This window comes from Montipora capricornis, chromosome 13 (assembly GCF_036669925.1).
Source record: "Montipora capricornis isolate CH-2021 chromosome 13, ASM3666992v2, whole genome shotgun sequence".
In the NCBI taxonomy this organism is placed as follows: domain Eukaryota; kingdom Metazoa; phylum Cnidaria; class Anthozoa; order Scleractinia; family Acroporidae; genus Montipora; species Montipora capricornis.
The window spans coordinates 26,487,296-26,508,870 of NC_090895.1; the positions used below are offsets into that span (position 1 = coordinate 26,487,296).

Sequence of the window (21,575 nt, forward strand, 5' to 3'; positions counted from 1 at the left end):
CAAACAGGGATAATTTTTCATTGTTTTTCTTTTCTCTAATAAAACAAGACGCTTCAAAGTGTTAATCAAAATGGAGTGTGCATGTCATACAGTTCTTGCAATCCTGGACTTAAAAATATTATTACCCTTATATTTATCATTGTTTTGCTCTCCTCATAACTGGCTTCATCTTAACACTCAGTATTCCCTGACAGCTGGCTTTCTCTCCTACTCAGATATTCTCAGGACTAGGAAAGATTCCCTAGAAATCCAGACTTTCCTCCATGTACTATAGAGGCTTCAACTGAATTCCCAAAATTGACTTTTTGACACTGCTGGTGAGTAAGTACATGCAAGAAACAGACTGATAGACAAGTCTATTGAAAAAGAGAACTACATATTTTAGTGCACTTTGTACCAATCAATACAAAAATATACCACACACACTAAAATGTTTCACAAGAGAAAGGTCCACTCACTCACTTCTCTTCTTCCCAGCCCTGGATATAAACAGACAGTGCCCTTAAAATCTGCTGTCTTTGTATGACGGTGTGTATATTACAGGGTAGTAAAGTCATAGCTAAAACTTTCCCACCCGGAAAAAAACATTTCTGTGCACAATCCTGGCTACTTGACAATACACTTATAAAGTTAAGAACTTTTCATATCCTATCTACCTCATTAAAGTGCATCCAACCTCAACTCCTCTGCGACAATAAACACATATCTGCAACTTATTATTCCAAACTTATTTTAATGCCTCACAACCGCGTGTCCATAGTTTAGTCAACAAGAGAGCAATGTATGAGGATGGACTGTTCACATTTTACTGACTTCACAAACTGCTTGTGCAAAGAAATTTGTAATGTCAACATGGTACTGAACACCTTGTCCACCAATGCACAAGGATTAAAAACCATGGGCTTTGAAGTCCTGAGGCAGTGTGGCCCAGTGGTTAGGGCTCTTGCCTTGAGATTTGGAGATCCCAGGGTCAAGATCTGTTGTGACCGCTGGTTGAATTAGTTCCTGGCAGTCCCTAGTTCAACTTATCGGCTGCACTTGTAAATTGACACCAGGATTGCCTCCAGCCAAGTTGGGATTCTTTAAAAAAAATCATTAAATTTTTGTTGTTCTCTTCTTTTGTTTCATCGAGTGTGTTTCATGGGCCCTGAAAAGCCCTTATAGGGAGTGGTCAACTATAACATATATTATGTATGTAGGTAATGTATGTATGAAGTGTTTACAATAATTATAGCAACAGAATAAGTTTGGAAAAAATTACAGAAGTTTATTACAGCAAAAAGATTCTGTGAGGTGAAAGGCACCATTCAGCCAATACTTTCTTTGAAGTTCTTGGCTCACTGTAACAAAGTATTCTACAGTACTAGTGTCGTCCATCCATAAGTTATATTTCAGAATGGCCCTGGTCATATGATTTAAAACATCTTTCACACATCAATAAATTTAATTTCTTTAAAGTGTGTTAGAAGTTGGTCTGAACAAAACCATAATCTGGACTGCTTTGACTGTGTCCCAGTTAAGTGTTCAGGGGTTAAATTACTGAGGACATTGAAGAATTGCAGCAACTCTTCCAATGTGTCAGCAAGAAGTTTGGATGAATGCCAGAACATGGGAAGACATCCATTGTGTCATGTCATATTTTGTTCATGATGGGGAAGCATCGACTGCGATGTATCATCTTCCACCCAAGCCACAATCTTGCCTTCCCAGCCAGGAACGTTGTCATCATTATCAATAACCTGCCGGCAAAAATGAACTGGTCAAAAGAACTGCAAAATAATTAAGGTGGCACAGCACTAAATTTTCATTAATAGCAAGGCTACCTACAGCTGTTGTCCACGCTCAAAAAAAGCAAGTAAAATAGCCTTAAAGCTGAATTTTACAAATTTTAATTACCTATTATATTATTCATTAAGACCATTTTTGTGAAGACAAAGAAAAAATCCTTGAGGGGTATAGGCTCCATTTTCCTCTCAATTCTTGGCCACTGTTATGATGAATATTATATGAACAAAATACCACAATACATGTAATTATTATATGCATGGCTTGTGTTTGTAGCCGATATAATGCGCGCTCTGATTGGCTAATTGTGACTGAATTGTAGGGCATTATTCTCCCGTAATGCCCACGGGCTGATTATGGGCTTGCAAAAACAAAGCAAAAGGTAATTAAAAAGCCATGTAATAAGCTACTTACTAACCGAGCCGTACTGGGCAATATTGGCCCTCGGGCCAATATTCCCCAGTACGGCCCTCGCGCTCGGATAGTAAGATGATGATGAATATGCATAATTAATGCATATTCATCACAATGCATAATTTATGCATTGCAATGAATATGCATTAAGCCATACCTCTTCTTTAACTGTCCCAAATTCAGGATCTAGTGCTTTAAAGTGATACCGAAACATTCCTGGCCTGTCAATGGCTTCTTTGAAGTCTCCTAGAGTTATATCTTCTAATCTGAAAGAGAAGAGGGAGGACATGACATTGTACAAAAGGGAAGAAGAAAATGTCAAACCCACTGTAAGATACAATTAAACCAGTCAGCCTAGGCTTGATTTCCACCACTCACTCGAGTTTGACGTAAATTCAAAATATAACTTAACGCAAATCGGAAGCAAATGACCTTGAAGTGTGCAACTTGCAATTCTTTTCCTTGGAACAAAGCTGGGAATTTTAGGGCACCAATTTTATGACCAAATGTGGACAAAAATAAGATCGAAGCTGCACATGCCCGAAAATGCACGAGCTGCGTTACATCCAAATAAGAAATTATTTAAACTCAAAAAAACCCCAGCATTGAACCAGAGTTAAACACTTCAAGGTCATGTCTCAGCTTCTGATGCAACGTTAATAGTTCCAGGGAAATGGCATTACACATCCCAAAATATTGATTTTAACAAAACAGTAATTACGTAAAACGTCTGTGCCAAGTTGTCAGAAGATGCAAGATTTGATTTTGTGGTTCTATGGTCAATATGATGTGAGTTTGAATTCAACCAGCGAATCATCAACAAAAACACTCTTTGGTCACTTTAGATCTCTCATTCAACCTCCTCGGTCTGCCACCAATAAATTCAGCTGTAATTTTAATTGATCTTGAGGAATTTTTCAATTCTTATAAACTGAGATGAAAGATAGCTGAGATGTCTATTCAGAGATTGACCAATGTCTCTCACTAGCTTGGCCATTAACTTTTATAAGAAAAGCAACAGCCAATAATTATTTTCAACTTTTCAGAACTTGTCCAACCTGTTAACAGTGAGGTCACAAGCAGTTCACGTAAAAATATGCTAGATGGTACCTAAAATCTCACCATTGCTAAATAACAAAATAACAAGGCGAGGGGGTCTGCATGAGAAATTTTGTTAAAAGTCACGTTGTTTTACAGGAAATAATCCCCCAAACATGTCATTGCTTACCTTTTAGGAATAGATGTAAGAAATGGAGTGACTGACTTCTCTGTGAAATATAAAACTTTAGTGGTGATTCCTATATCTGAAGAATGACTGGACTCTAAAAATAAAATAAAATGAAATAATTCAAAATGTGAAGATTACATGTAGAAGTAAAAACAAATAAAACATGAGTTTTTGCCAGTCAGAAAAACCTGTATTTGTGTGGGCAGGAGGCAAAAACAGAGGAAAAAGTCTGTTTTCAAAACTCTCTGTATGCCTTATGCACTACTGAGATCAGCGACATTTACAAAGTATTTTGTTGGGATATTTTAGGATTTAAAAAAAAAGTTAACAGAATTGAATTATGGTTTACATGTACCTCAAATTAAACCCAAGGAATACTGGTGGAATTACAAAAACTTTTTTCAAGAGATATTTTGTTATTCACTGAGCATATTCAATGAAAGTCAAGTCTCGCACTTCAATAATTATGTAGTAATGAATTAGTGGAACAAGGAAATAAAAAAATTATTGCATATGCAGATAACATAATGTTGGAATAATGTAATTGAATACCTAGACGTTTGTGAGAGAGATGCAAGCTAGCAGTGTAGCCATTACTATGGTCGAATCCATTCACACCCTGAAACAAAGAAATCAAACAACATTTCACGCTTTAAAATCTGCGTCACCATGAAACACTTCTTGAGATGAAATTTTAATTTCTAAAGGCATATTTGTGAATACTTGCCTGAGGTTTTGTACTTTCAAGATTAGAACCCTTTGAGGAATGAACATGCTGACCTGATGAAGAGAGTATTGATGAAATGCTCTGGAGATAAAAACAAAAACATCAAAACATTAGTCAATTCTTAAGATGGGTGTCTTAGTCTAGACATTCCTCAAGTTGAACCATGATTGCACGGTTATGTCACAAAAGTGCTACATTGTAGATGTTTTGAATTCCATCGGACCCTAGTCACAAACATCTACATGAACTATGCTGTAATATTTATTTGTCACATGACTGTTCTTCGGGCTTTTTACAGTCAGGTACATGGTGACACAATTGTTTATACAAAGACATTTCGTTGCCTGACGAACAATTCTTAATTTCCTGTTTAACCACAGAGGAAACGATAAGAAAGATTCATTGATTAGTTACAGTTATCAATAGGCCTTTTAACCAGTATTATTAATACAGTGTGGTTTTCTCATAGTCACTTTAACATATGTTTTTAAGTTGGCAAGTTTTGTGGGAGGTGTGGTGGCCTCATGGTTAGTGTGCTCGACTCCAGATCGAGTGGTCCGGGTTCAGGTCCTGGCCAGGGACATCGTGTTGTGTTGTTGGGCAAGACACTTTACTCCCACGGTACCTCTCTCCACCCAGGTGTATAAATGGGTACGGCAAAATGCTGGGGGTAACCCTGCGATGGACTGGCATCCCATCCAGGGGGGAGTAAAAAAATACTCCTAGTCAGTTCATGCCACAGAAACCGGGATAAGCTCCGGCTCTGATGGGCCACTTGGCTCGTAAACAGACTTTACTTTTTTTAAAAAAGTTTTTATTTAAGTATTTGGGTTATTCATGATAACTTTGGAATCCTCTCGCAAAGTAAGTGCATTTTTCTCAATATTTTGTTATTAAAAGTTTTAATTTAGAACATTTTAAGTCATTTTCATTTAGAACAAAGAGGTGATTTACCAACTGTGTGGTCTGTTCCCTAATTTAGTGATCGGCTTATTTTTCTTCTTCATTTAGGTGCCTCTTTTCTTTTGCGTGATCTTTTTTTTTAGTTCATCGTAAATTGAATGGTTTTAATTTCAGATCGAATAAAATCAAAATGAAATCTATACTTCATTATACGATTACCAGATTCCTTACTTCTGCTTGGTTTTCACAGGCCAACGATTTCCGGTATGTGACAAAAATTCTGCATAGATGTTTGGGATTTCCATCCCCTTGCCACAAAAATCCACTATGCTGTGCTATTGTCACAAGACTGTTCTTCAGTCAATCGTGTTACATGTTACGGTCAGGCACATGGTTACATGATTACATGACAAAAGTGCTAAGTCACCGTAGATGTTTGGCAGTTCGATTCCTGGAGCAGCCCCTGGTCACAAACATCCACCACACTGTTCTATTTTCACATAACCATGCATTCTTTAAATATGTGACCATAGCACAGCATCATAGGTGCTTGTGTTGAGGGCCTGGAACTTCTAAACACCCACCACGCAGCGCATTAAATGTCACATGACCATTCTTCTGTCAGGTAACTACTGATGAAGGCCCGGTGATTAAAACAATAACTTATATTATGATCATTATTACAATCTGAAATGCACACCTTTCTAATAGTTGGTGACCTAATTTCATACCTGTTCTAAAGTATCCAGTGTGTGATGATGAGGATCATGTGGCCTAAAACAACTTCTGAGGCCTTCAAGAGCTTCTCTCACTACTTCCAATTCTTCTGACCTCTGCATAAATCAAAAAAGCTTTTAAAACATTCTTAGCTGCTTTATTGTCTGATATGAAAAAGTTTACTAGAACTTGTGTGCAGAGACTTTTTGTTGCTGGTAAGTGTGGTCAAAGTGTCGGCTGCTATTTTGAACCCTGCACACCACTGCGAACTGCCAGACATGGCAAATATGCGAGACTTTGCAATATGGAAAAAGCTTGATTGACAAAAAAGGCCTGTATTTCTAAAGTTCAATTAAATCTGATTCAGTAGATCAGCATTGATTTTCTTAATTTTCATGTTTCATTCATTTATTAATTTATTAATTGCAAGAAAACAAGACTTTTTGCTATAAAATTATTACATGTACATTTTCCCAGTCTCCAACCATGATACAACTGGATTGACCTTGGAAGCTCAGCTTAACATACAAGGAGAGCATGTCTCCATTTTATGGTCAGGGGGATAATATTTAACTAATGGGGACCTGTTTACTTTGTCATTTTGCCAATACATCCTTGATGATAGATACAAATTTTAATCATAAACCTAAGCAATAAGTTCTTTGCCTTTACCCTCAATCCATCCATAACAGCAGCAGAATTATGTGGATTCAAAATTCTATCCTCAAGTGAAGCCATCTTTTCATCTTGAGAGGCAATTCTAGCTGATATGCTGGCCTAAAAATATTATCAAACCAGAACTTCAGAATAGATTCATCAATTAATTTTTACCTACATGAAGCGTCAGGACTTCGTTCTCATCTAACAAGCAAGAGAAATATAAACAATACTTCAAACATGAATAAGAAAAGTAAGAACTCTGTAGTATAGATTGTTTGTTTTTCATTTCTTTGTCGTGGAAACACGACACACTCTCCTTTCCACCATTTTAGCTGCAAGCTTATTATCACAAGGATATTAGTTCATGTTGTCTAACACTAAAGCCAGTGTTTCAATAAAATTTGAAGTTTGACAGCTCAGGTTTGCGTTGAGTATTACCGACTATTATCAATGTCCAAATGAATTTTAATCTTTAATAGGTTGGAAAGAAACTGTCTTTTATTACAGTAACTTCAATTTCGGAAAAAAGGAAGCCAACTTCTCTGAGTGAAGCAGCCAATGCTTTCCATCAGCTGTCAGTGCTTATTGAAACCTCTGCTAAAGGGAATGACAGTAAGGACTATAAATGGCATGAACAAAATGTTCTCACACACTGAATGCCATCTGTCTGCCACACAACAATGCAACAGCTAGTATGTAAACATCAACTAAATTGACTGAAATGGAATATCCAGGCAAAAAGCCCAGCTCAAAGAGAAAATAAAAAAATGACCTATAGATGGTTACTACTGTAACAACCTCTCAAAGAAAAGACAGAAAACCATTCAGACTGGCTGAGCAGGGTTCTTCAATTTCTTTCTTTTTTCAAACAAACTGACAAAATTTAATGATTTAGCTGTAGGAAAAATAACCATAAACATTTTTCAATTTGACACCCTAAAGGCTGGAGATTGCATTTTTGAGCTTCAATATTTCACAATTTTCTGGGGGAGCATGCCTCCAGATCCCCCTAGTTTTGAGTTTTACGGCCCCTCAATTTGTCACAGTTGCCTCCTTCAAATCCTATTGAGAACGCTGGCTGAGGGACAGGAGGAGGAGAAAGCTGTTGCACTAATGGAAAGGCACAAAAACTGAATCATGTCACTGAAGGTGAAAACTGATACCCTGCCTTGTACATGTACCAGGCCGGCCTTCACTCAGTGTGGGAAAACTTTCGCAAGCTCAGCGTGTGTGAGAGCTTAATCATTTCTTGCCTCTTTTGCAAGTTCAGCTGGCAGGAAAAACATACTTTGACATGATGACTGGATCTAGTATTGAAACTTACCCCATAGCTGCCAACAGAATTGAGCTTGGCTTGAAGATCTTTTATTTTTTGTTGAAATTCCAGAATTATTTGGTCATCTGCATGTTTCTCTGCTCTGGCCTGAATCGAAATACAAATCAAAACTCAAACGATGATTCCTACAGTATTTGGCTTCTCTTGTACAAGTGTTAAATAAGATGCTAATTTTAATCCACATTGAGATTACTGGTAATTAATATCTTTGTAATTTGTAACATCATTCTCACAAACCTGTGAAAACTGTAGTTCTTCCACATGCCTTGCAGCCTTCTCGAGCTCAGCTCTTTGTTTATCCAATGTCTTTTCTCTATGCAAGAGTTCATTTCTTAGATTTGCAAGTTCCTTGTCCTTCTCAGCTAACTGCCACTGAAGCTGAGCAATTTCAGACTTCTGTTGTTGCTGAAGAAACTCTTGTTTTAGTGTGTCTGATTGTAGCTGCATTATCGTGTGTTCTTGCTGATTGAGCCTGGACAACAAACCAGCCTTTACACCTGGTAAAAATATAACTAACTGCATTAGCATTTAATACTATATTAGTGTTCTGCCCAGGCTACAGTGAAGACAACTACAGATGCAACAAGTCAGTTCATGTAACACTTAAATTATGCACAAGAGGTGTTGTCCAGACTCAATCAGTCAATTTTTTTTCTTCATCTAAAAAAGCTCTGGACCAACAACTTCAGTGTGTGAGAGAGACTTTGACTGCATTTCAAATAAAAGATTTTGTTAACATGAAAATGCTTCTACAGCAAGCTACATGGACTATTGCAGTCAACAACAAATTATAATAACTACCCAATGTTAAAGTGGTATATATATAATCCAAAAATCAAATCTTTGTTTCATTTGGATTTTAAAACTTTTAAACTAAAAAGTGACCCAGTCGTTTTAAGCCTTCATTTCAAGAAGACACTTGTTTATTTGAAAAGGAATTTTCTTATTTAATAGTCCGCTAAATTACGAACTATAAAATCTTGAGAGAGTTGGATTGAGGACAAAATTGACATCAAAGACTCACTAGTTTACGAATTAATGCAATGTGTGTACATGACTGAATTAATAAGCTGCACGGGAGTTTTGGGCTTTCAGATTTTTAAACTCGTGTTTTGCCTACATTATAATAAACTGCGTTTACATGCTGAAATTTGAAGCTATTGAGTGAATGATGTCACTTTTACCTAGATCCAACCCTCTGTGGTTCAGTCAGTCAGTTTTGAACGCGAGTAATGGCGGACCGTGAAATCCAAAACTTGTGTTCAAAGTAAACTGCCTTTGGGTAAAAATCAAAAAAGCTCAAAATTTTGCCAGGCAAGTGTTAAGCAAATACAATATTTCAAATCTGAAGAAAAAAAGGAAGAGGAAATGATTTTTTGATCATAGTACCACTTTAATAACTAAAAGTCTCAATTTACCTTGTAGATTAATACACTCCTCTTTGGTTTTATTGAGCTCTGTTTTAAGGCTGTCATATTCAGCCTCTCGCTGATCAAGCCGACTGCTCACAATGGTCAACTGCTCCTGTGATGTGGAACCTTCCAGTCCACAATACTCTTCAGGAACCTCATCATCTTCCACTCGACCATTTAACAGCTAAAGAGGACAATGCAAATGGCTAAATGAGAGGCTTGACAATGAAACCGTGTGCATTGTGCACATAACAACTCACGATAGACCGCACGATCCACCATTTTGAAAATGCACAAGCAAGTTTTAATTTTAAATTCTCAAGCTATTTTAAATAATTGTTGTAACCTTGTGGCAATTTCAATGTTTTATCACTGTACCATTAGAACCTAGCCATCACATATGAAAAGATTTCTTGGGAAGCCTTACTAAGTGCCCCTAACTTCAAATTTTCATATTTCACCGACAGCTGACAAAAAGCATCACCTACTTCAATTCACTCAGAGACAACCATATCCCGTCTACTTTTTCCACTTTTTTCCCCTTGGTATATAGCTGCATTGTTTTATTAATTTTTGCCAACTTTTTGGAGAAAAAGCTGGATACTTTCCATCAACTCATCAAATGCCAAGATAAATAAAAGAACTGAGTATTGGCCAATCAGGTTGCAGCTACATGTATTATCACCGCTATCAAATTGCTGTTTTCTCCAATTTGAAGGTTCACTCATGATGCTGCATGTAAGTGATTGATTTGAGTGTCAAATATTCGCCATGTTCATCTGTTTTTGGATGCTATATAATTAATAGGTAACAGGAATACATGCTGGTCCAAGTTTGGGAATAATTGGATTCCAAAAATTTATAGGACTGCCACTTTGGACTCAGCCTATGGGCCTCGTCAATTTGGCAGTCCTCAGAATTTTTTTCATCCAATAGACCAATTTCGAGACATTAAAATTCAGCCCTAAACAAAAGACATCATCTCGAGGCTCTGGCTCTGGGGAATAAATAATTATAAGGATTTGTAAGAGTTTATTCCCCAGAGCCTCGAGATGATGCCTTTTGTTTTGGACTGAATTCTAATACATCAGAATTGGTCTATTTTTTATTTCCAAATTGGACAGCATGTAGTCCTATTACATATACAAATTGAAGTAACAGGGGACATTACTAAACAACGAAACAGTGAAACAACAAAACAGCAAAACGGCGAAACAAAGCACCAAAACACCATATGTACGACCCTACCATACATTGAATACTAACCGACAAAGGTTGGATTTGAGATTAAACATCGTTTTTGGCCTAATTAGGACTAAAACGTTATTGCTCCTAATCTCAGTCTTAATCTGAATCCTATTCTTAATCTCAATGAATTAGGAGTAATGACGTTTTAGGCCTAATTACGCCTAAAACGATGTTTAATTAATCTCAAATCCAACCTTTGTCAGTTAGTATTCAATGTATGGTGGGTCATACATGGTGTTTTGGTGCTTTGTTTCGGCGTTTCACTGTTTCGTTGTTTAGTAATGCCCAGTAACAGGGGTGGATCCAGGATTTTTCTTATATTAGGAGGGGGTGCACCCCCTAAGGAATGGCATAGCTGACTGGTGATGTTTTTTTGGCAGAATACCAGCTCTGGGGGGGGGAGGGGGGGATGCGGACCCCCTGCACCCTGCCCCTACATCTGCCCTGAGTAACTAAAGACAGCTTCTTTCAAATTTCATATTACAATTCATTTTGGTTCTGAAAAGAGTCAGTTACATGTACTCAACTCAAACCAGCCATCAACTTCCAATTTGATTTTGATTGAAACCCTGGCACTGAACTAAAGAACACATAATTTTACACTTTCAATTTTCCTTCTAAAACACCCCACAGGTTGCCAAATGTGCAATTAATTTTTTTGTTACACCACTGACATAGAGGTCCCTGTCTATACCTATAGTGACATCACAGACTGCTTTAATGCGCTCCTGTTTCAAAGAAGTTTTGCACTGCAATGCTGTTTGTGTCATTAGCTAAGAGAAAGACCAATGCCTATCACTAACTCGCTTGTCAGTCACATTACTGCTGGTTTGGGAAAGTTTTATGATGCAATGAAAATCGCAAATATAATTGCTCTAGGTAAATAGAAAAAAATAAAATATTAATAATTTTATCTGAGGTTTAGGGCACTCTGATAATAAAATTATTATCTGAGTAGTTACGGTATCAAAAACTCACCAGTGTTTGCAGCTGATGGATCATATCCTTTGCTGCATTCACTTCTTCTTCCATATCATCATAACCTTCAATAACTTCAGGAAGGAAATCCACCTCTGGAACAAGACAGGTGCTGCTCTTTTTCCTACGACCCTGAGAAGATGCTACAGACTCTGTGTCAGAGAACGACTGAAGCACGTCTAAGTCTCTCTGAGGAAGCCTTGGTGTTGACGTACCACTACTGGCATTAGAACCACCTGAGTTAGGATCCCTGCTAAGGCGCAATTCAGGTGCAAAGTTCATTTTTTTTACTGGTGTCCCATTTAAGGGGGTGTTGAGTGGCGACGAGGGTCGTAATGGGCTGCTACCTGGACTGCTGTCATATTGCCGAAGGTCTTCATGCAGCTTTGGAGTTCCAGGTGTAACCGCTTTTGTTGTTTTTCTTGAAAGAATGATAGCAAAACCTTTTCATTATCCTTCCAAGTATTAATTTTGATTGGTATTTTTTAGTAGGTCTTTGTGATTTGCGAAACAAACACCCAAATATTCAACCCTTTCACCCTTTAACTGACCACACTTGATATTTTACTCTAATGCCAGATGATTTTACTCTATTTTACTGGAACCCCCAGGAGTCAATGGGTTAATCACTCAATGAAAAACTGTCCCATTGACCCATTTACCCCTAAACCGGCCTAAACCGGTCATACTTAGTATTTTACTCTAATGCCAGACAATTTTACTTGTCGATGGGGAATACCCAGGGGTCAATGGGTTAACCCTTTAAGCCCCGAGGGGTTCCCCACTGACGAGTAAAATCGTCTGGCGTTAGACAGAGTAAAATCTTTAAGTGCCATTTGGCACTATCGGGGCTGAAAGGGTTAAACGGGGACACAGTTTTTTCACGCTGTTAGCTTAAGAAGGTAAAAAAGTTATGTTAAAAAATTGATGACCAATACCTTCATAATTAACAAGGTAAAAAAGTTATGTAAGAAAATATTGATCATCAACATGCTACTGACACACCACTGACACATCATCAATAAATATTATTAAAAGGTTGTAGTCGAATGTCGACCAACATACATTGGTCAATCAATTGGTTGGTTAGGATTTGTTACTATAACTTAACAAATTGTTATTATATTCATGTTTTCAGACAGTAAGTAAATAGATGAAAACAGGCCTGCACAAAAATATGTTTTACAAGTCTCATTATTTGACCAAAGAAAGTAAAGCTTTCACTTCCAAAGCCTCAACAAATGAGACATGTTACAGTATAATTGCATAGGATGTACTGAAGAGAGTTTTCATTGTTTCGTTCATATGCTTTTTCAGCGCCATCTTGAATTAAATTATGTCATATGTGCATGCAATTTGTGCACCTTGGTTTTGTCATAATATGGATGAATGATGATCGTGCAACTTGTGACTGTTTATATGGAGACAATTTGCACCAATACGCTGACTTTTAGCATGGGACACTTTTTAATAATAATTTCTCCAAGAAATTGAAGATTTTCAATAACTTAGTTTTTGTGGCGTCATCACCTCGTAAGTCCAAAGTTTCCATTTTTAGCCACATTCCACACGCCTCATTTGTCAATCCAGTTTTTGACTACTTAAGGACGTTCGCGCCCATTGCTACTGCGCATCCTTACAGCGCACGCAAATTCACATGCCGTGTCATGCATCGAGCGCGAATGCTAAGTACTAAAATGAACAATGATAGGGCAGATGGCCATTGCTATAGCTTTGCTTGGATTTAACGATCTTGGATGTTCAGTGACCTGCTCAAGAGTTTGTGGCAATCACCACACCATTATCATATCATTGGACCATTATAAGAACATAAGTTCTAAACAAATTCCTTGGCTTTAAGGTTGCATACATCAATATTCAGATTGGCCTAATGACAACAACAAAACATCTCTTTCTTTGTGCAATCTTTATTGAGTATTCTTACTAAAGTCAACCTTTTATCAAGATTAAATACCTACAGTAGCTAATTGGCAGCACACTGTGAAGCATATATACAGGTTAATCTGTCCTCACTTGGTAAAAAATCAACAACTTATATTTTTTCTTACAAAGCAAATGCACTTGACAAAATGGAGCAATTCTCGGGTCATCTGGCAAAACATCAAGATGACCCACAGGAATCCTCTTATTTGTCAATCTTGGATACATAATTTGTCGTGAAATTGAGGGGACGTGGTTGTGTAAATAGCATTTTATCTTATTACTAATCCACATTTACCATAAAGCTGGTAAAGTCTGCTTGCAAGCCCAAGCGACCCATTATGCCAGAGCTTATCCAGGTTTCTGTAGCACGAAGCGACTAGGAGTAGTTCTATCCCCTCCCTGCCTCTGGATGGAATGCTAGTCCATCGCAGGGCTACCCGCAGCATTGAACTCACCGGTACCCATTTATACACCTGGGTGGCACCTTGACAGTTAAGTGTCATCCCCAAGAACACAACACAATGACCCCGGCCAGGGCCCAAACCCTGGCCACTCGCTTTGGAGTCAAGCGCACTAGCCATGTGCCAACCGCACCTCCTACGGTTACTGCCCATGGCTTGTGAAAAACATCCCTTGCCTGGGTTGCTCGAAGCATGGTTAGTGCTGACCAGCGTCAAATACCATGGAAACCTATAGGTTTTGATATCTCTTAACCAACGGTTAGTGCTAACCAGTCTTCGGGCAACCGGCCCCTTAACTACATGTGGTCAATATATAAGATAGAGAGAGATGCATTCATCTACAACTGCACAAAACAATACCTTAGTTTAAAGGGCATTCTAATATGGCGACCAGCACTAGCATGTTTTCTGCTTGCTTCTCCAATGGCAGCAGCTGCTTCAGCAGCTGCTGCTGCAGCAGATGGACTACGTACAAGTTTGGCAGGTGTGGCAGACTGAACACTCTGATGTGCTGATGGCTTTACACTTGTGGGTTTAAAGTGGGCTGCTAAAGCTAGTACAAGACGCATAGTGGCTTTGGCATTGCCATCTACAATTTCTGAAAACAAAACAAAATACAGAGTTGGATTATATATTATAATTTACCACTTTGATGATATGGCTTCCCCCTTCAGCATGACAATAATTTTACTGCCACGGGTAGTTGGGACCTTAAAAGAATGAAATTTGGCACTTAAATACTGGAGGCTTGTACAAATACACCTTTGGCGAGAAAAAGATAAAACAAAATTTTGCAAGATCCAGTTTTCCAATTTAGTTGAAGGAACCAACCTTTACGAGTCTTCTCGTTGAGTTTGTGAAGTTTTTTGCCTGCCGCCATTAACTTAAAAAGTAACACACAAGACATGAATCTCTTTTCCAGTATGTCCCAACCAAGTGTGTGTAGCATTTTAATTACACTTTTCTGTAAATCATTTTATGTAGTGGTACAAATTGGTTGTACAAAAATCCTAATTGAAAGTAGTTTGATCTAATTTGATTGTAATTTCTTTGAATGTATCTTAATTATTTGTGAGACAAAAGTCCAGCTGACATTTTCACCAGACAGCAATAAAGCAAAAACCTTTTATTAAAGTTAATGACAGACTAGATAAACCAAAATAAAGAAATGGAGATGAAGGCCTGAGCCACATCTTCAGGGTTGAGTTGTTACAATCAGAGTTGGCGAAACAAACTTATCTCAAACATTCTTACTATAACAAGTATTTATAACAACACTAATTAAGTAAAGTACGATCATCCAGGTGAGTGTAGTCCTGAGAAGAACTGTTTGAGATGACATTGACTCACCTTTCGACAACCTGAGCGAAAGTCATCTTCAGAGTCAAGTGATTTGTGTAACGTCAGTAGATACTATAAGAGCTCCGGTTGTAGATGTCATTGGTCAACTCATTTGTGATGTTATTGGTCGACTGTCAGTCAGATAATCGTACTTAACTTAATTATATATTAAAAAACCCATTCTTAAAAATTTGATTTAACACCTTCATCAGAAATCCAGCAAATACAAAACTAAATAATTTCAAACCTTTGGAGGAAATCTGACGCATTTTAATCCTGTGGGCTGCCATAAAGTGAAGTACTTGGTCGACATTTTCCTTTTTCACAGCATAAGAAGCTGGGGATTCATCAAACTTCAGAGTTTCACCAGCTGCAACAGCAATGAATGGCGTTTAGGTAACAATTAACAAATATTACAGTAATCATCTACATGTACAACGTTATTGAAAAACAAGACGCATCATAACCGAATCATACACCTGTACTCCAATAGGTTATGTTATTTAATTTATAACAAAAAAAGTATGAAAGGAAACAATAATTAACCTTTTAAAGTCATCCTCATGCCTTCAATTTAATCAATAATATTACCAATCTGGTATCCAACAAGGGTGAATGGAATAATTGTTTTATTTAATTCTCAACCTTCGGTTTTGCACAATTTTATTTAAGTTTCAGAAACGACCGGAAAGTGATGTGATTTCCGGGCGCCAAAACATTTATGCTGAGCGACATTTGCCGCATTCATTTCCACATAAGGTCAAACGCAGGTATAATGGCTGATAACCGAGATCCAGTGAACCAATGAGAAAGCTAGAATTGCATGATCCGAGATTGAGAATTCAATAAGATACATTACTATACTATTGTTATTCAAATTAAGGGTCTGAGCTAATGACCTATGACTGACTAATTTCAAGGGCTAAAAACTAAAATAAACTCAACTTAATTAACACAGCATGAAGATTCCATGACCCATTTCAAGTCTGCTTTTTTTTTAGCCTTAAAGACCAAAATTGAACATCTTTGTAGCTGAGACTCTTTGAGAAAAAACTTGTTCATAAAGAAGATACCTAATATCTTATTCATCACAATACTGATCGACAATCAAATTTTCACATCTGTGATCTAATTTGGAACTATTAATATCTGGTTGTATAATCTACACCTTGTTTACAAATGAATTTGATGGAGTTCCACAAAATAATCATCATCTCACACAACGTTACATTTCCAAATATATTTGACAAAACAACTCTTTGAAGTGTGGAGTCAAAATTCCAACTTACATGCAGGACTGCTATTAAATCACAAACCTGTGAAATCATAAAATTCTCATAAAGATGCTTGCAAACTGGCAAAGAATTCAATCCACTTAAGATAATACTCAAAGGGATTTTTTGCCTTTATTAAACCAACGTTGACAATCACTACTAACAGCCAATGTCAATATTTAGATAGCTGAAGGATTGATCAAGAGACACTTTAAATCAAAAACAAACAAAATCATTTCAATACTCAAAACACTGCAATTAAGAAACTGACTGCATTACAAGTCTCTGATTATAGACGTGAAAATTAATGCATGATGCAATAAAGTCACAGAAAAAGACTTACACAAGACTTCTACAAGTTGCACTAATGCAACGCCATCTCTTGTGTCCCGTGGAATCTCGCGCACAAAGCGACTGCTGGGTCTTTTCTTCAGTTGTGAATTCACCCATGCAACATACTGTTCCTACAGAGACAAAATCAAACACTTCATGTTATTTAAGGTGGATACAGCAGGCATCATAGAAGGCAAAGTTAGATAACGTTTTTTACAACTATTTACCATATAATCATCTCCAGAGTAAGCCTTTGTTTTATCCTTCTCGGACATTACAAGTTTATATGTCCAAAGTGCTCACAAAGTTTTGGATCATCCATTGAAAACAGCCTTGATTTCAGCTACAGCTGTACAAAATCATGTAGCTATACATGTATGTTTGGCATCCAAGTTAAATGCATGTGTAAGCCTTCCAATAGGTGTCATTTTCATAATTACTCCATGCAAACAAAGCAACACATTAAAAAAATGAAATTTACTGATGCAAAACAGAGAACAAAATGATTTAATCTCACAGGCGGAATGTTCCACGAATCTCTAAAAAGAGCATAAATTTTCTTTTTCCACTTGATTAGTTGCTTAAGAGAACAATGACTTTGCATAACAACAATAGAGAAAGTAGATGGACAGCAAATGATAAAGATCTTTAAAAAAATACAAAAGAAAAGCACTTGCAATAGATAATATCAGTCACAAGCAATGTTTGGACCACTTGAAACACATTTCCAAATGATCTAAGGTACAACTGTATGCAGGCCTTAAAAATAACTCAATGCAACAAGCAATGGGTTTGCAACTTATCTCAAACAAGAATCAACAAATTAATAATAAATTAAAGGTACAAAAAGAGGTATAACTAACTAATTAACAGCCAAGGCTTTATTGAGTTCATTGTTGTTGATGAATAAAAGTGATCCTTCAGAACTATCACAGCATTAATCATTAAATACCTGTAAAATAATAATACTCTAAAAGCCATGGCTACATTGAGTACTGTACACATTCTTTGACATTACAAACAGTTATTTAAAGAAAATTTGCATGTACGTAATTAGGACAAGAAACGTTAAATAAATGAATTGGTCATAGTTGTGGTATTTAAAGAACCTTGCTGTTGCAATGGGTTTGCAGCAAAACTTCTTCTACAGCACTAATTTTGAATGAAATTATTTCTGCTCAAATTGTAAAACACACCAATTGAATTTCATGAAAATGAATGCAAGATTCAAATCATGTTCAAGCAAAATATGACAATTATTCTATTGTTTTCTGGACTCGAAAGATTCAAAGATGTATTTTAATACTCTGGGGTGACAAGGAAATAACATGACCTAGCCATTTCAATTCAAAGAAAAACTACAAATTCAAGGATGCCCTGAAAATGTAATCATTCCAGAGTAATGTTACAAGGTGCAAATATCATCCAAACACTAATAGGCACCTGTTAGGTGCAAATCTTCATATTAAGAGGTTATTACTCGCAGTCTAGATATTATGAATATGATTGATTGTACTGGTTTCTGTAATAACATATCAAGTTTTTGATTCTTTTTGTCAAATCTTTTATAATGAGATTTTACTGCCCCATCAGTAAAATACGGTTAATGGAACGTGACCATACTTCAAACGGGTCTTGGTTCTAAATGGTCTTGTTTTTGTAAATAAAACGAGGACATAAAGGCCTTGTTCCTAGATCTCAGATTATAACATACATCTGCGTTGGCCAAATCTGTTAAGGCCTCATTCATTACTGCTAAAGAGCCATGCAATACCTACCTGTTACATAGCAGAACCCTTACAAGTGGCTACTTTAATAGAGCAGTTAGCCATCCAAGGTTCACTTGGCAGTTTGTCTTCTATAGTAAACCAACTAGCTGTTCGTAATTTGTTAAAGTTTTTCCCCTCCCTTCCTCCCTTTGGAGATGGGTTGGATATACTGCTATGCTTTCATTACAATTGGGTCACTCCTGCATGGTGTGGTTAAGTCTGCGCAGCGGCTTCCCTCATGCTTGTTGGCTCATTTACCTTTGTACATTGCTTGCTAACCAATTCTCTTGTCTGATCCTGCACGTGCTGTTTACTACTCAGCTCGTAGTGGTGGGGAGATAAGTGAAGTTGTCCTATGTCGTGCAATCCGAAAGTCACATAGGCTAACCAGCCGCAAGGCAGTGTTCCCATTATTATAAAAAATTAATGCCAATACGTACGTTGTCTCGTTCTATTGCACCTTTCGCTATGCGTTTAAAAACTAATTACATTGATACCAAGGAACAGTGACGTTAACTACAAAATTCATTGATGGAAATAGACCGCAGGGAGATGGGTAATGAGTACTTTACAATAACATTACTCCAGCCTAAAGGTGTTACATCGCATTTACAATCTCTGTCAAATAAAAAGTTTTGCTTTAATGGAGTCAGATTGGTCACAATCATATTTTTATTTTATTTTATTAATCATATGCACTGAGACCTTCACACATACATTTCACTATATTATGAACTCACCTAAAGTTTTTTATTTGAATTTGAAAATGATGGCATGGAGCCGTTGAAACATCATTTTTTGTATCACTGCTTTTTATTCTTAATAATAATAATAATGATAATAATAATAATAATACCTCATAATAATAACAATAATAATAATAATAATAATAATAATCCTTAGTGTTACTTGGTCACGTGTGATAATCTATACTAATATAAGGGGATTAATAAAAGCCAAAGCATGGCTAAGGTTGGCCAGCATTAAATACCATGGAAACCTATATACCTCTGAATCAAAAGTTAGCACTAACAAGGCTTTGAGCAACTGGCCCCAGGGTATTATTTTGCAAAGCAATATCACATATGAAAAATAATGATGGAAATTATCCCTACCTAATTGTTGGAAATAGGTAGCAGAGGCATCGACATAAGGGGCACTTTGTGAACATTGGATGTCAAAGTGCTCTACTGATAAATTTGGGAAACAACAAATCAAATGTAGGTTTTTGAGGAGAGACCAGAGTACCCTGGGAAAAAACCTCTCAGATCAGAGGAGAGAACCAACAACTCAACCAACATATGCCATCAAATCCCGGAATCAATCCCAGGCCACAATGGTGGAATGCGAGTGCTCTCACCACTGTGCCAGCTCTACTCAATAGGAGAAAGGGACAAAAGAACAGCATTACTTTGGCTTCACAGTCTATGAAAGCTTCATGAATGTAAAGTGCACTCAGACAGCTGTGAGAAATTTTCATTCTGCCATGAAAAACTTTCTCGTTTGTTTCAGATTCTTCATGTCATTTACATTTAAAAAAAACTACTGTTGGCCATTTTTCCTTCAATTTTGTTCCAAAGATTAATCGCCATTGGTTTGCAACCCTTACCCCAAACAATAGCTAAAACAATAGAAAGAATGACATGTCATTGTTTCATGCAAGGGTTGCAAACCAATGGCGAGTAATCTTTGGATCAGCTGCTACACTACTGTTGTTGGATTTTGTTGCACAAGTATGGTTGCCATAGTAACTTAACTGGGACTCTGCGCAGTACACTTTGGTTAAAGACTTGGTATTGCTTTCATCCAATCAGAATCATGTCATTCTTTTTAATAAATCACGAAGAGATTAAAGAATTGGGAAGTTATATATTTTGATGGCTTTATGACATATCACTGCCTGGTTTACAGCTATGGAACTCTGTGAAATACTGGAGACACAAAAGGCTTTGGCTTTATAATTTTAAATTAAACCCATTTGAGATGGTCAAATTCGAGGGGTTTTGCACTTGCCATGAAGCGAACATATTTATACCTGCTCAGTGAAGCAATATCCAACAAGCCCAGTTATATGTAAAGTAGCGGGGAACAGCTTAGAGACATTGATTTAAAGGACATAAGCACGTACACTTTGTACGAGTTCATAATATCAAATACAATCTAAACAACAATAGAAGCACTCGATACAATTTACAATTCAATCGAAGATGTCAGCACTAATTGTACACAAGCGAATATAGCTATTGTTTCGACGTTCCATGCATTTTATGCGGAAAACAAGGGGTAAGACTTATATTTCTATGGCCAAAACCGATACAGAAAATGTTTTCTAAAATTAGTTACTTTTGCCAGAGTCACGAAGAAACGAATTGATTTACCCTGTTAAATATCCCTGGGAAAGGTTTAGCTCGAAAATACGCTACCACTCTAACGCAAAAATGACGTTAAGTTATAAGTAGGCTTATCAGCTTTGTGAAGGTTCAACGAACGTACAGAGAGAACTCCGTCACACCAGGAACTCAAAATGTCGTTCAGCACGAAACCTCTCATTAAACAGGAGAGACTGATGAAAACAAGATATTCCTACCTCGCGCTTGTTGCCTTCTTCTGCATTTCGCTTCAGAGTGTCTCTGCCCAACGAAGGAGCCGAAAAGCTTTCGTGAAAACCTTCGCGTTTCACTGTACTTCGCGGCGGATTAGGCGAACCCAGAGGACTTGATCTGCTGGTGTCGCTCGACAAATTGTACATGTTTGTGTCATTTGCTGCTTCATAATACCGCCCGGACATTCCATTTACACAAGGCCGCTCAACTTCATGCCCTATGGTGTACTAAGAGGAAGCATGACCCCAAAATTACTGACAGCAGTTGCGTGTAATTGAAAAATCGTGTTGTTATGTGCGCGATCGATAAACTCGACCACTCAATCGCAACCTGGGAACGAGCAAGAGATTCAAGACATGACACACGGCACGATGGGGGTGGTAGAGAGGAAGAATTTGGTTCGCTTTTCATTCTCTAAGGGAAGGGATTTTTCTGTGATGTG

At 37.2% G+C, this 21,575-nt stretch overlaps 1 protein-coding gene across 1 annotated transcript; it reads right to left on the reverse strand.

Annotated features, from left to right (window-relative positions):
- Nucleotides 1-716: 716 nt before the first annotated feature.
- On the reverse strand, nucleotides 717-21,446 carry LOC138030958 (dixin-like). The gene is made up of 15 exons (XM_068878814.1): nucleotides 21,118-21,446; nucleotides 16,772-16,892; nucleotides 15,402-15,524; nucleotides 14,174-14,411; nucleotides 11,409-11,829; nucleotides 9,189-9,366; nucleotides 8,008-8,267; nucleotides 7,759-7,857; nucleotides 6,447-6,551; nucleotides 5,789-5,890; nucleotides 4,155-4,235; nucleotides 3,980-4,046; nucleotides 3,428-3,521; nucleotides 2,357-2,465; nucleotides 717-1,739 (listed from the first exon to the last, which is right to left on the reverse strand). Exons 1-15 carry the CDS (start codon nucleotides 21,316-21,318, stop codon nucleotides 1,629-1,631), a joined length of 2,310 nt encoding a protein of 769 aa, XP_068734915.1. The 5' UTR covers nucleotides 21,319-21,446; the 3' UTR covers nucleotides 717-1,628.
- Between the last annotated feature and the right edge of the window lie 129 nt (nucleotides 21,447-21,575).

Coding starts and splice junctions, on each gene's coding strand:
- LOC138030958 (XM_068878814.1), bottom strand. CDS start 21,318: ATGTCCGGGCGGTATTATGAAGCAGCAAATGACACAAACATGTACAAT. Junction 8,268..9,188: donor GGAGTGTATTAATCTACAAG/GTAAATTGAGAC, acceptor TATTTTTACCAG/GTGTAAAGGCTGGTTTGTTG. Junction 3,522..3,979: donor TCTCTCTCACAAACGTCTAG/GTATTCAATTAC, acceptor TTTTATTTTTAG/AGTCCAGTCATTCTTCAGAT.